The sequence below is a fragment of the Cucurbita pepo genome, chromosome 1, assembly GCF_057944985.1.
Source record: "Cucurbita pepo subsp. pepo isolate OVF chromosome 1, ASM5794498v1, whole genome shotgun sequence".
Taxonomy (NCBI): Eukaryota; Viridiplantae; Streptophyta; class Magnoliopsida; order Cucurbitales; family Cucurbitaceae; genus Cucurbita; species Cucurbita pepo.
The window spans coordinates 18,690,084-18,702,903 of record NC_141798.1 but is presented as its reverse complement, the minus strand read 5'-3'; the positions used below and the strand labels follow the sequence as shown (position 1 = coordinate 18,702,903).

The 12,820-nt window shown below is 38.9% G+C and overlaps 2 protein-coding genes across 4 annotated transcripts; both read left to right on the top strand.

Annotated features, from left to right (window-relative positions):
- Positions 1–313: 313 nt before the first annotated feature.
- On the top strand, positions 314–6,265 carry LOC111809757 (glucomannan 4-beta-mannosyltransferase 9). Its single transcript, XM_023696202.2, has 9 exons — positions 314–621; positions 1,586–1,684; positions 2,128–2,380; positions 2,508–2,618; positions 2,708–2,844; positions 3,640–3,753; positions 3,844–4,043; positions 4,930–5,124; positions 5,918–6,265. Exons 1-9 carry the CDS (start codon positions 334–336, stop codon positions 6,078–6,080), a joined length of 1,560 nt encoding a protein of 519 aa, XP_023551970.2. The 5' UTR covers positions 314–333; the 3' UTR covers positions 6,081–6,265.
- A 1,032-nt stretch (positions 6,266–7,297) lies between these two features.
- Positions 7,298–12,625, top strand: LOC111788811 (cyclin-dependent kinase C-1). Of its 3 annotated transcripts, none has more exons than XM_023669454.2 (13): positions 7,298–7,712; positions 7,821–7,970; positions 8,877–8,958; positions 9,255–9,345; positions 9,435–9,464; positions 9,625–9,734; positions 9,826–9,898; positions 9,988–10,108; positions 10,288–10,405; positions 11,113–11,252; positions 11,348–11,405; positions 11,680–11,750; positions 11,827–12,625. In XM_023669454.2, exons 2-13 carry the CDS (start codon positions 7,861–7,863, stop codon positions 12,380–12,382), a joined length of 1,560 nt encoding a protein of 519 aa, XP_023525222.2. In that variant the 5' UTR covers positions 7,298–7,712; positions 7,821–7,860; the 3' UTR covers positions 12,383–12,625. The 3 variants fall into 3 exon arrangements, with proteins under 3 accessions (XP_023525222.2, XP_023525138.2, XP_086973035.1); XM_023669370.2 differs by having other exon boundaries at positions 7,818–7,970; XM_087116909.1 differs by lacking the exon at positions 7,298–7,712 and having other exon boundaries at positions 7,894–8,023.
- The last annotated feature ends 195 nt before the right edge of the window (positions 12,626–12,820 follow it).

Genomic DNA, 12,820 nt, shown 5'->3' with positions numbered 1-12,820 from the left:
TATGAAAGAAAATGGTCTTTTCACAACCCTACGATATTTATATGCACGAGTATGCACCCGAGTATCATTGACACTAAATACACTTAAAACCAAACCCAAATTCAAATTCTGAATCCTGACCCAAATCATTCAACTTCTCTCTCTAAAAAACAAGAGAGAGAATAAGAACAAAAGCCCACAAAATCCATTTTCCCCACAAACAAAAGCAAACATTCCGACACTCTTTGTTTTTTTGAGTAACCCACAAGCAAAAACCACTTCAAAAGCACACTGTTCTTCTTCTTCTTCTTTAAAACCTTCAAGTTCTTGGGCTGTTCTTCAAAAGCTTCATCAATGGCGGAAGGGCTGCTGATCACTTCCCAAATGGGTCTCTTTTGGCACCAAACCACTGCCCCTTTGATTGCACCATTTTTGAAGCTCTCTGTGGCTGCCTGTTTGGCCATGTCCTTAATGCTCTTCTTTGAAAGAGTTTATATGGGCATTGTCATTCTCTTTGTTAAGCTCTTTAGAAAAAAACCCCACAAAACTTACAAGTGGGAGCCCATTAAAGATGATCTTGAGCTTGCCCATTTTGCTTATCCCATGGTTTTGGTTCAAATTCCTATGTACAATGAGCGAGAGGTGAAAAAGATTAAATTTTTTCGATCGTTTTTAGTTCATCGAGAACTTACCGGTAGTTTGGATTAGAAGATTCGAACTCCAAATCTCTGGGTCGATGATATATAGTTTAATTAGTTGAGTTATGCTCGTGTTGTCGTCTTAGGAATTGGGTTTCGTAGTCATGTTAGAAAGTTTTTTGATTCAGTGAAGCGTTTTCTTTGGTGGGTTGTTTTTGTAGTTCATGAGTAAGCACGACTGAGTTGGAAGATTTGAACTCTAAACCTTTTGTTTGATGATATATAGTTTAATTAGTTGAGCTATGTTCGTGTTGTCGTTTTAGGAATTGGGTTTCGTGGTCATGTTAGAAAGTTTTTTGATTCAGTGAAGCGTTTTCTTTAGTGGGTTGTTTTTGTAGTTCATGAGTAAGCTAGGGTGGGTTGGAAGATTTGAACTCTAAATCTTTTATTCAATGATATATAGTTTAACTAGTTGAGCTATGCTCGTGTTGTCATTTTCTTATTTGTTTTAGGAGCTGGGTTTCGTGGTCATGTCAGATAGTTTTTTGATTCAGTAAAGCGTTTTCTTTGGTGGGTTGTTTTTGTAGTTCACGAGCAAGCATAATTGGGTTGGAAGATTTGAACTCTAAATCTTTTATTCGATGATATATAGTGTAACTAGTTGAGCTATACTCGTGTTGTCGTTTTCTTATTCGTTTTAGGAGCTGGGTTTTGTGGTCATGTCATAGAATTTTTTGATTCAGTGAAGCGTTTTCTTTGGTGAGTTGTTTTTGTAATTCATGAGTAAGCACGAGTGGGTTGAAGATTTGAACTCTAAATCTCTTGATCGATAATATATACTTTAACTAATTGAGTTATGCTCATATTGTCATTTTACGAATTGGGTTTCGTGGTCATGTCATAAAGTTTTTAGATTCAGTGAAGCGTTTTTTTATGGGTTGTTTTAACAATGTGAGCTTTTGCAACAGGTTTATCAATTATCAATCGGAGCAGCGTGTGGACTTTCGTGGCCATCTGATAGGATCATAATTCAAGTTCTCGATGATTCAACTGATTCGTCTATCAAGGTTTGTTCTTTTTAAAACAATCCATCGCCCGAAATTTACGTAGTTCATATTATATAGTATTGAATAATAAAATTATAAGTTATTAAGCTTATGATTAGAGTCAAAATCTTAATTATTATTAGAATCATTCTTGGAAAGGCAAATATTTTTTAATTGGTTTAATTATTATTTAATCTCCAAATTAGGGTTTAGGCCACCAATTACAACAAAAGGTAAAAACAGATGAGATTTATGAAAGCGAATCAACAAAATTCACAAAAACTAACCTAAATGAACAATTTTCTTAAGCTGAAAAGCATAATCTCTCCAAGAAAATTGGAAGAACTTCTCGTTGCGAGAATTTCCATGGAAATCAGGGACGAACACAAATTTGAGCTGAAACCCATTTTTCTTTTGCGGATTTCCGATGTGGGTTTGTGAAATTTTGCACCAAAAATCAACAGGATCTGGTGGAATTAGAGTGCAAAAGATGGGCAAGCAAAGGCATAAACATAAAGTATGAGATTAGAGACAACAGAAATGGGTACAAAGCAGGGGCGCTAAAAGAGGGAATGAAGCACAACTACGTTAAACTCTGCGATTATGTTGCTATTTTCGATGCCGATTTCCAACCTGATCCTGATTTTCTTTGGCGCACCATTCCATTTCTCACGAACAATCCCGATATCGCTCTTGTTCAAGCTCGCTGGAAGTTCGGTAAGCGTTCTTAAGTACTCGATTTCGTGTAAATTTTCTGATACTTGAACTATTTAGAGGCCGATCTGATGAAGAAACTAGTTTAGATTTGATGATTTTGAAGTTGTTTTTGTTGGAACTGTTGTAGTGAACTCTGATGAATGCTTGATGACGAGAATGCAAGAGATGTCATTAGATTACCATTTCAAAGTGGAGCAAGAAGTTGGTTCTGCTACTCATGCATTTTTTGGGTTCAATGGTGAGCTGTGATTATAAGACATTGTTAATGGCTTTGATCTATGCATGTTTTGAGCACTGAACTTACTGAAAACGATGGAGTTCTTGCAGGCACAGCAGGTGTTTGGAGAATTGCCGCACTGAACGAGGCTGGTGGATGGAAGGATCGGACTACTGTTGAAGATATGGATTTGGCTGTTCGAGCTAGCCTCAAAGGCTGGAAGTTCGTCTATGTTGGCGATCTTAAGGTAGTTCTACTTCGTTTTTCGTTTTCGATATCGGTTATCGTGTGGCTCGCTCTGTGTATTATGCTTGTGGTTCATCTCTGCTAGTTCTTGGGAGGCATCATTTACATCAAGGCCTCTTCTAGGTGAGAATAAGATGTTAAATAGTCGAGTTTTTGCTTGGGAGTTCGAATCTAAGGACGTCGATCTTACTTGAATAGGATTTGTTCTATACGTTCTATAGTTATGTCCTCGAGTTCTAAGGAGATAAGAACCTAAGTCGAAAGAAAAACGACCTTAATTTAACAAGACCTGTTACCAGAAGGAGGTGGAAAAGGTGTGTTGAGAGTTTGAAAGCATGAAAGATATCAAGAATGTTTATTTTTTTCGAACCGTATCCCTCGTGTAACAGCTCAAGCCCACCGCTAGCAGATATTGTCATATCTGGATTTTCCCTTTCGGGCTTCCCCTCAAGGTTTTTAAAACACGTATGCTATAGAAAGGTTTGTATACCCTTATAAGGAATGTTTCGTTCTTCTCCCCCATTTAGATCTCATTCTCGGTTTAATAAAGGAGCTATTGACTCAACAAAGAACCCTCCACCTTGTGGTGATGTCTCTGAGGTTGACTCCGACGTAAGTTTAAGCAGTGTCGAACGGTCATTCAACTAGTAGATAACAATATGAAGGTAGAAGACTCCTCCTCCTATTCCTTCATTCACACCGACTATATTTGCTCTGTTGATAGTCGAATCTTTCCTAGCCTCTTCCTGTTATCCCCTGCTCGTTTTCTTGGTTCTTCAAATGTTAGCCCTTTCAGGTGAAGAACGAGTTGCCGAGTACCTTCAAAGCCTATCGATATCAGCAACACCGATGGTCTTGCGGTCCGGCTAACCTTTTCAAAAAGATGGTTATTGAAATCATGAAGAACAAGGCATGGTTTTAGTAGTCCTTTGATATGTTGATTCCATTGGGGTTGTATTTTCTTCATGCTTCTCACCATTAGCTTTCTATGTGCTTGCAGAAAGTCTCCATGTGGAAGAAGCTTTACCTGATCTATAGCTTCTTCTTTGTTCGAAAGATCGTTGCCCATATCGTCACGTTTGTCTTTTATTGTGTTGTTTTGCCTGCTACAGTCTTGGTTCCTGAAGTGTCGGTGCCGAGATGGGGTGCCATTTATATTCCTTCGACGATCACGCTCCTTAACGCCGTTGGAACTCCGAGGTCGTGTTCTTAACTTCTTGTTTTTTTATGTCGGAATTGCGAACTTTCATCCTATCTTCATTTGTTTGAAATTAAGAGGGAAAGAAAGAACCTTTTCCTAGAGTTTTTTGGGCTCACTGCTAGTAGATATTGTCCTCTTTAGACTTTTTCTTTCGAGCTTCCCCTCAAGGTTTTTAAAACACAATTGCTAGGGAGAGGTTTCCACACCCTTATGAAGAATGCTTCGCTCCCCTCTTCTTCGGGGCCTAGCATCCTCGCTGACACTCGTTCCTCTCTCCAATCAATGTGGGATCTCACAATCCACCCCCCTCCCCTTTGGTATCTGACTCTGATACCATTTGTAACAACCCAAGCCCACCGCTAGTAGATATTGTCCTTTTTGGGCTTTTCCTTTCGGGCTTCCCCTCAAGGTAGAGTTTTCCAACCCTTATAAAGAATGTTTCGTTCCCCTCTCCAATCGATGTGGAATCTCACAATCCACCCCCTTCGAAGCCCAACGTCCTTGCTAACACTCGTTCCTCTCTCCAATTGATATGAGATCTCACAATCCACCCCCGTTTGGGGCCCTGCATCCTCGTTCATCGCCAGGTGTCTGGCTCTGATACCATCTGTAACAGCCCAAGGCCACCGCTAGCAGATATTGTTCTTTTTGGGCTATCCCTTTCGAGCTTCCACTCGAGGTTTTTAAAACGCGCCTGCTAGAGAGAGGTTTCCACACCCTTATAAAGAATGTTTAGTTCAGTTCCCCTCTCCGACCAATGTGGGATCTCACAAAAAGTTTACAGTTTGATTCTAATCTCATAACCGGGAGTTGCTAACATTTCACCTCAAGTTGATGAATATGAAATACACTACACTGTTTTTGACTGATAATCTTACATTACAGATCATTCCACCTGATCATTTTCTGGATTCTCTTCGAGAACGTCATGTCACTGCATCGAACGAAGGCAACATTCATCGGTCTATTCGAAGCAGGGAGAGTAAACGAATGGGTCGTCACCGAGAAACTAGGGGATGCGCTGAAGACCAAACCGGGTTCCAAATCTCCACGAAAACCTCGTTTTAGGATTCGGGAAAGGTAAAGGTTTATGCATATATGCATCTCCCATTCAAATTATGTGATGTCCACGTACGGGAGGAGAACAAATCACCATTTATAAGGGTGTGGAAACCTTCCCCTAGCAGACGCGTTTTAAACCCTTGAGGGAAAGCCCGAAAGGGAAAACCCAAAGAGGACAATATTTGCTAGCGGTGGATCTGGGTCGTTACAAATGGTATCAGAGCCAGTCACCGGACGATGTGCCGGCCTTCTCGCTGTTCCCCGAAGGGGGTAGACACGAGGCGGTGTGCCAGTAAGGACGTTGGGCCCCAAAGGGGGGTGGATTTGGGGGCGGTCCCACATCGATTGGATAAAGGAACGAGTGCCAGCGAGGACGCTGGGCCCCGAAGGGGGTGAATTGTGATGTCCCACATTGGTTGGGGAGGAGAACAAATCACCCTTTATAAGGGGGTGGAAACCTTCCTCTAGCATACGCGTTTTAAAGCCTTGAGGGGAAGTCCGAAAGGGAAAACCCAAAGAAGACAATATCTGCTAGCGGTGGATCTGGGTCGTTACAAATTATGTCAAACATAATCTCCACTTCATGAATGACATACCAATATGACACTAAACTAGAGTTCTCATTCACATGCATTCCTAGCTATAAGAAACATATTGTTTCATTAGTTTCTACGAGTCATCGACATTGTCGATTACTAAGAACTATAGAAACCGAGCAATCGAAACACGCCGAGATACATTACCGACATAGTTACTTCAAGTTGCTAGATTTCTAGACTTAACCTTCTTGTTTCTGATTGTGGATGAACAGACTCCATGTTCTTGAGCTTTGTGTTGGAGCCTACCTCTTCTTCTGCGGCTGCTACGATATCAACTTCGGAAAGAATCGATACTTCATCTACCTCTTCCTACAATCGTTCGCGTTCTTCATCGCCGGGGTCGGCTACGTCGGTACTCTGGTTCCCAACTCTTAGCAGACTCGTATGCTCGACCTCGCTCGATTATTTATACACACATTGCTTCCCGAGACAAAGGGGTTGAAAGAAAGAATCATGTAGGGAAGTTTTTCCTGTTCTTAACTTATTTTTACATATATTTTTTGGAGGAAGAGCTTTACTTCTTTTCAGTTTGGTATAATAAAAAGCTGGTGATTTCTGAAGGAGAGTGTTCATTGAGAGTTGTTGAAGAACATAACAATAAGAGCTTACAGCAAAAATCTGTTGAATTGTATTACTCTAAATGAAAAGGAAACAAACAAGATTTAAGAACCCGGGTTGAGTTCGAAGTTTTAGATATTTTGGCTCGAGACAAATGGGAGAGTTTCTACCATTCTCGAGATGAAGTTTCTACGATATGTTTGACATTTCAGATAAAGTTTTAGCTGTATATCTGAATTGATTTCGGGTTGATTTCGAGTCTTTGTTGATTCAATTACTCGTTTAGTTTCAAAATTATAATTGATTTTTTTTATATATATATTTTTTAATTTTCGTACGAAGTTATTAAATTATCGTTTAATTTCTAGATTTGTTTGCTAAATTTAATTTTTGGTTTTAAAAAATTAAAAAATATTTAATGGATCTGTAAATTTTTTAAAATATTGAAGTAAAATAAATTTCAGATATTTATTAAATATTTTTTTAATTTCGAAAACCAAATAGATAAAAACTTTAAGGGATAAATTTATAATTTAACCAAATTTATAATTATATTGGCGATTTTAGAGATATTTAACCAAAATAAAAGAAATTTTTCGGTGAAAGACCATTTTGGCCCTATACATTTAATTTCCTAATTTTAATCTCTATATTTTGAATAAATGGTATTTATAATTAATTATTATTTTTTCTTTAAAAAAACAGGTTTTCTTTTACTCATTTTAAAAAACATATTTTTACTCGAATGGAAATTATTATTATTATTATTTAATTACTTTCGTAAAAATTAATTTTAAATGACTAATTTTAAAAATTATTATAAGTATAGAACTAAAATTTAGTAAAATTCAAAATAAAAGATAAAAAAGCGTATTTTCACCGGAAGGTTATCTCAAATTCTTCACCGATCGGTTCGGCAAATCGATTCGACGGTTCATTTACGAGTTTCGAACCCGGTTCAAGACAAAGTCAAAGACAAACCTCCCAAAACGCATCGTTTAATCTCATCCGTAGGAAAACCGGAAATCCCAAGTCTTCGACCAATCCGTTGCCGCGTCTCTCTGATTCCGCCGCCCCCAACTCCACCACTTCTCTCTCCGACTCCGATTTCTTCCTCTTTCACCTCAGTTTTCTCTAAGCCGAAAACTCCGATTCTTTCTCCGATCTCCGCTGCACCGTCACGCCACCTCTGATTGCTTACTTGTCTCCCATCTCCTTCTCTGTCGCTGCCGTCGCCTGCGCGCCTCCATATCTCCCGCTCTGCTGCAACCTCACACCGTCATTCCTAGGGTTCCGAACAGAGGGCGAATCTTTGGTTCCAAGGCTGCCGTAGGGCTTGACTCTCCTCACTCATCTACATTCTGCTGCGTACGGAATTCGTTCATATTATCTCTAATCTTGTAGCTCTCCGGCTACTCCTCTCACTCGTAACCCTAATTCTCAATTCAGGTGATTTCTCTTTTCTTTTCTTCATACAATTTTGCTTGAAGTTCTCCTCTTTAAATTTGTCGGTCTTTATGTTACATTCGGATGGCTGATTATTCGATCTCGCAGTAGTGTCTTCAGGGAAAGGAGATTACGCGTGCAAGGGAAGGCTATGGCTTTAACAGCCCCAGGGCAGCTCAATGTTAACGAGTCCCCTTCGTGGGGATCTAGAGGTGTCGACTGCTTCGAAAAACTGGAGCAGATTGGTGAAGGCACTTATGGGTCTGCTATTCGTGCCTATACCCTTCCCTGCCTTATTTTAATTATCCGCTGCGGTAGTTATTGTTTGTTGGGAATCTTTCTTTGCTGTTAATTTCGCTATTGTCCTCCTTCGTTATTTGATATCATATTGCTGTATCGTTTTTTCGATGAAAAATAGATGAATTTATTGATACATTCCTCTATGCTTAACGTGGATGGGAATTTATGGGGAATCCGTGTGTACCAGAATTTGAGTTATCAAATGAAAATGAAATCGAGCTCGAGCTTATAGCATCTGTTTTTCTTGGAGTCCCAAGTCAATTTTTCTGCTTTCCACATTAATTGCATTTTCAAGAATTATTGCTTGATCGAAGTAGATGAGAAGAATGCTTGTCCGGGAAAGATACTGTTGTGTCATTTGAACTAAAATACTAAACATCATTCTGTTTATGTATTCTGGTGTCTTATTAACATCTATTTCTTAGATGAAAAACTATAAAATGTTAAGATACTCATAGATGTGTAATCACCTCTACTGAGCACTGAAAGCATGGTCAAACTAATTAAAAGAAAAGTAGTTTCTTTCCATCAATGAGCTGAGATCACATGGACAACCAAAAACCAATGGTAATGTTGTTACTTTTGGTCCCCTATTCATGCCCACTTCCATTATTATTTTAGGCATAGCTCATGTTCATGGAGTACTGCAATTTTCACTAAGGTAGACTCCTCACTTTTGATATGATTTATATGCATGTTTCTGACTGTAGTGTTCATGGTTATATGGGAACTTCCTTTTGAATAAATTATTTTAATCACTTTGCTGCTCAAGGTTGATGATATTTTATTTCTCTTTGGTTGTTGAATGTCAATTTTGTTGCTATAATGTATGGAGTAATTTGTACCTACGTGCTTTTGTGCTTGCAGTCAAGTTTACATGGCCAGAGAATTGAGAACAGGTGAAATAGTTGCACTCAAGAAAATACGAATGGATAATGAGAGGGAGGGGGTATGTTTCTCCTTCACTAAGATCTTTTCACCATCTGGCTTACTTCGGTGGTTTATATTTGTTTGTAAGATTGTAGTTTACTCTTCCATTATATGAGAAGACCAGAGTTGCCAGTGCTGGTTTTAGACTTGAAATTTCAAAAGTTTGTATGATAGCTTACATTTAAGTTGGATTCTTAATATGCTCTGTTACAGTACAACGCTACCCACCATGGAAAATAAACCGTTGGTTTTATACCTCGATTTAAACTAGAAGCTTGTTCTGTGATTTAACATTCAATTCATTTGTCCATGTAGTTCCCTATTACTGCCATTCGAGAAATCAAAATTCTAAAGAAGCTCCACCATGAAAATGTAATCAAATTGAAAGAGATTGTGACATCTCCAGGTATGTTTTTAACATTACATCTGCTTTGTTGTGACTGTTGTTTTTGCCCCATTTTCTACAATTTTGTAAGTCCCGGTATGTTTGTGCAGGTCCTGAGAAGGATGAACAAGGGAAGCCAGGCATGTTCTCTGTCTTCATTTGCAGCATTAGCCTTCAATGCCTTATAATTGTTCTTTTCATTAGAGTAGAATTTAGTTGCATCAGTGCAAGCTTTCCTTTTTTTAAATTGTAGTATATGGAATGAGTTTTTCTTATTGGATGGATTGACTTGATGTGCAGATGGTAACAAGTACAAGGGTGGCATCTACATGGTTTTCGAGTACATGGACCATGATTTGACAGGTCTTGCTGATCGTCCAGGGATGAGGTTTTCAGTTCCCCAAATCAAGGTATTTACTAAAAAAGGATGTTTATGCCCTTTTTATTGTTCAATAGCTCTTTTGGTTATGAGAATTGTGGTGGCATCTCTTTTCGAGACAGTGCTACATGAGGCAGCTTCTCACAGGGCTTCACTATTGTCATGTAAATCAAGTACTGCATAGGGATATAAAAGGTAACTAAAAAGTAATTATTCATGTGTATCCCTTCTTTCTTATTCCTTTTTTTGCTGCATAGTTTATTGTTTTAATGTTTGTGCTGCAGGCTCAAATCTGCTTATTGACAATGAAGGAAATCTGAAGCTTGCAGATTTTGGGCTTGCCCGATCATTTTCTAATGATATCAATGCAAATCTAACAAATCGTGTCATTACCTTATGGTATAGGTATATTGCTCTGCCAATCAAGAATGTTCGAATTTAGTTCGCATAAAATTTCTTGTTGTGTCGTTTACAGTTCTCCAGATTTTTTCGTATGTATGTAACTCTTCATTCAATTACTAGAAGTGTGAACTGAAATAAAAGGATCTTGATTGCTCATAGCTTTGATCATCATCAATTTACAGACCTCCTGAATTGCTTCTTGGATCAACAAAATATGGTCCAGCTGTAGACATGTGGTCTGTTGGTTGTATTTTTGCAGAGCTTCTACATGGGAAGCCAATATTCCCTGGCAAGGACGAGGTAGGGGCTTTTCTGTGTAACTTTTATGCTTAGATAAGAAATGTGATGCAACATTGTTTTAAGATGCTAAATTTTATGGTTTAGGTAAATAATCAGCTCTATTATATAGACACCAGGTTCAAACAGTCATATTGTAGTCGCTTGTCATGACTTATCCTTCTATATTGGGCAATAGTAATCTTCAATTGACCAGATTTGCAATCTTTTTTATTTTAATTTTTAATTTTAATGTATCTATGGTCCTCTGTTTTCATTAATTATGTGGTGCCTGAATCATACGCCTTAGTTGTAATTTCCTAATAAATTTGTAATTTCCTCATGATTAAATTCCTGAATGCTGAACTCTGCGGCTCAAAAAGAAGATAAAGAAGCATTTTCATCCTCCGTGACTAAATTCAATCACGTAGATGCCCGAATAGATACCTTACCACTTCAAGGGTGGATGATTCGATCTCTACTCTACAATTGTTGAACTAGAAAAAATTATTTAGTATGCCTCAAGTAATTTTTAATTAGATCAGAGATATCTATACTATCAGATAAAGTTTTTTTTTTTTGTCAAAATTAATTTGTTTCTTGATTTTATGTTTGTTGAACATGAGCATTAAGTTGTGAGAACTTTGTGCGTTGCAACTATTCTCTGCTGCCCTTTTTACTGTGAGTTTATTTAAATGGGCATCCTTTAAGCTTTTTGTTAACTGTTGTAGCCGGAACAATTAAATAAGATCTTTGAGCTATGTGGCGCTCCGGATGAAGTAAATTGGCCCGGGGTTTCTAAAATCCCATGGTACAACAATTTCAAGCCCACAAGGCCGATGAAGAGACGTCTTAGAGAAGTTTTCAGGCAGTAAGTTAAACTAGTGCTTTACCTTTTCTTACTGCACTGTAGTTCGTATCATCAACCTAATAAGCCTTTTACTGTGATATTTTCGCCGTTCGTAGTTTTGATCGTCATGCTTTAGAGCTGTTGGAGAAGATGCTCACTCTTGATCCTTCTCAGGTATTCACTTAGATCTATCCATTATTTTTTTCTAGATATTGACCACCTTCATCTCAATATAATTTTAGGGTAAATCATAAATGCAAAACTTTCTATTACAATTTAGTATGATGTCTAGCACCGCCCCGATGGTCACATGCTTGGGCTTTGGGGGTGTAGGTGGGGTCGGCTTGGCAACCGCTGCCAGTAGGGATGTTTACTGGGACGGGAATGGGAGTATTTTTTCATAATTTGCATTCGGACTCTAATACCTCTTTTTTCACTATAAATATAGAGGATATCTGCTAAGGATGCTCTAGATGCGGAGTATTTTTGGACAGACCCATTGCCCTGTGACCCTAAGAGGTAAACATTTATTTAATGTCGCATCATTTCCATTGAATTTGCAATGTATTTCTAAGAATCTTCCATTCATATCCAGTTTGCCAAAGTACGAATCATCACACGAGTTCCAGACGAAGAAGAAGCGTCAGCAGCAACGACAACATGAAGAAACTGCAAAGAGACAGAAGTTGCAACACCAGCAGCATTCACGCCTCCCACCTATACAGCAGTCGGGACAAGCTCATGCACAGATGCGACCAGTACCTAACCAACCCCTTCATGGTTCTCAACCCCCCGTTGCTGCAGGGCCTAGCCATCATTTTGGTGGGAAGCCTCGTGGACCCCCAGGTCCTGGTAGGTATCCCTCTGGTGGAAATCCTCCTTCTGGATACAACCACCCAAGTCGTGGTGGTCAAAGCGGGGGTTCTTATGGCAATGCACAATACGCTCAAGGACGAGGTGCACCATATGGTTCTGGTAATATGTCTGGTGCTGGTCCTCGAGGCGGAGCTGGAGCCGGTGGTGGTGGTGGTTATGGCGCGGGAGCTCCAAATTACCCACAGAATGGTCCATATGCTGGTAGTTCTGGTACTGGGCGTGGCTCCAATGTAATGGGCGGAAACCGAAACCAACAATATGGATGGCAACAATGACGAAATACGATCGTAACGCACATTTTCAGAGTAAGCTTTAGAAGAGATTGTTATAGTAATACATAGTAGGTTATATTAGGAGTATTATAAATGGGTGTGCTATGCTGTTGATTTGAGCTAGGTGATTTATGTGCAAAGCAAGAATGAGCATCATCCTATACCACTTGTCTGTCTGCTGTATACGTTCCCAACTTAACTGTTCTATCAGGAATGAAGCACTTTGCATCTTCAAAGTTCTTGAAATTTGATGATCTATTGAATTTCAATACTATCAACAAGAACAACCTGGTGAATTACCTCTTCAAATGGGCATGAGTTTTAATTCCACAGGCATATTCATATTCAGATCCTCTTTCACCTTTCTTGTATACTACCATGTTACACGCAATCAACGATAATTCGACTCCTTGATTGTGCAACGACCTGGTGGTGGTTTTC

Excerpts from the sequence above, each read along its gene's own strand:
- LOC111809757 (XM_023696202.2), top strand. The coding sequence starts at position 334 with ATGGCGGAAGGGCTGCTGATCACTTCCCAAATGGGTCTCTTTTGGCAC. Across the intron at positions 622-1,585 it reads CTATGTACAATGAGCGAGAG|GTTTATCAATTATCAATCGG; the intron begins GTGAAAAAGATT and ends CTTTTGCAACAG. Across the intron at positions 2,845-3,639 it reads TCTATGTTGGCGATCTTAAG|GTGAAGAACGAGTTGCCGAG; the intron begins GTAGTTCTACTT and ends TAGCCCTTTCAG.
- LOC111788811 (XM_023669454.2), top strand. The coding sequence starts at position 7,861 with ATGGCTTTAACAGCCCCAGGGCAGCTCAATGTTAACGAGTCCCCTTCG. Across the intron at positions 8,959-9,254 it reads TGGATAATGAGAGGGAGGGG|TTCCCTATTACTGCCATTCG; the intron begins GTATGTTTCTCC and ends TTGTCCATGTAG. Across the intron at positions 10,406-11,112 it reads TATTCCCTGGCAAGGACGAG|CCGGAACAATTAAATAAGAT; the intron begins GTAGGGGCTTTT and ends TAACTGTTGTAG.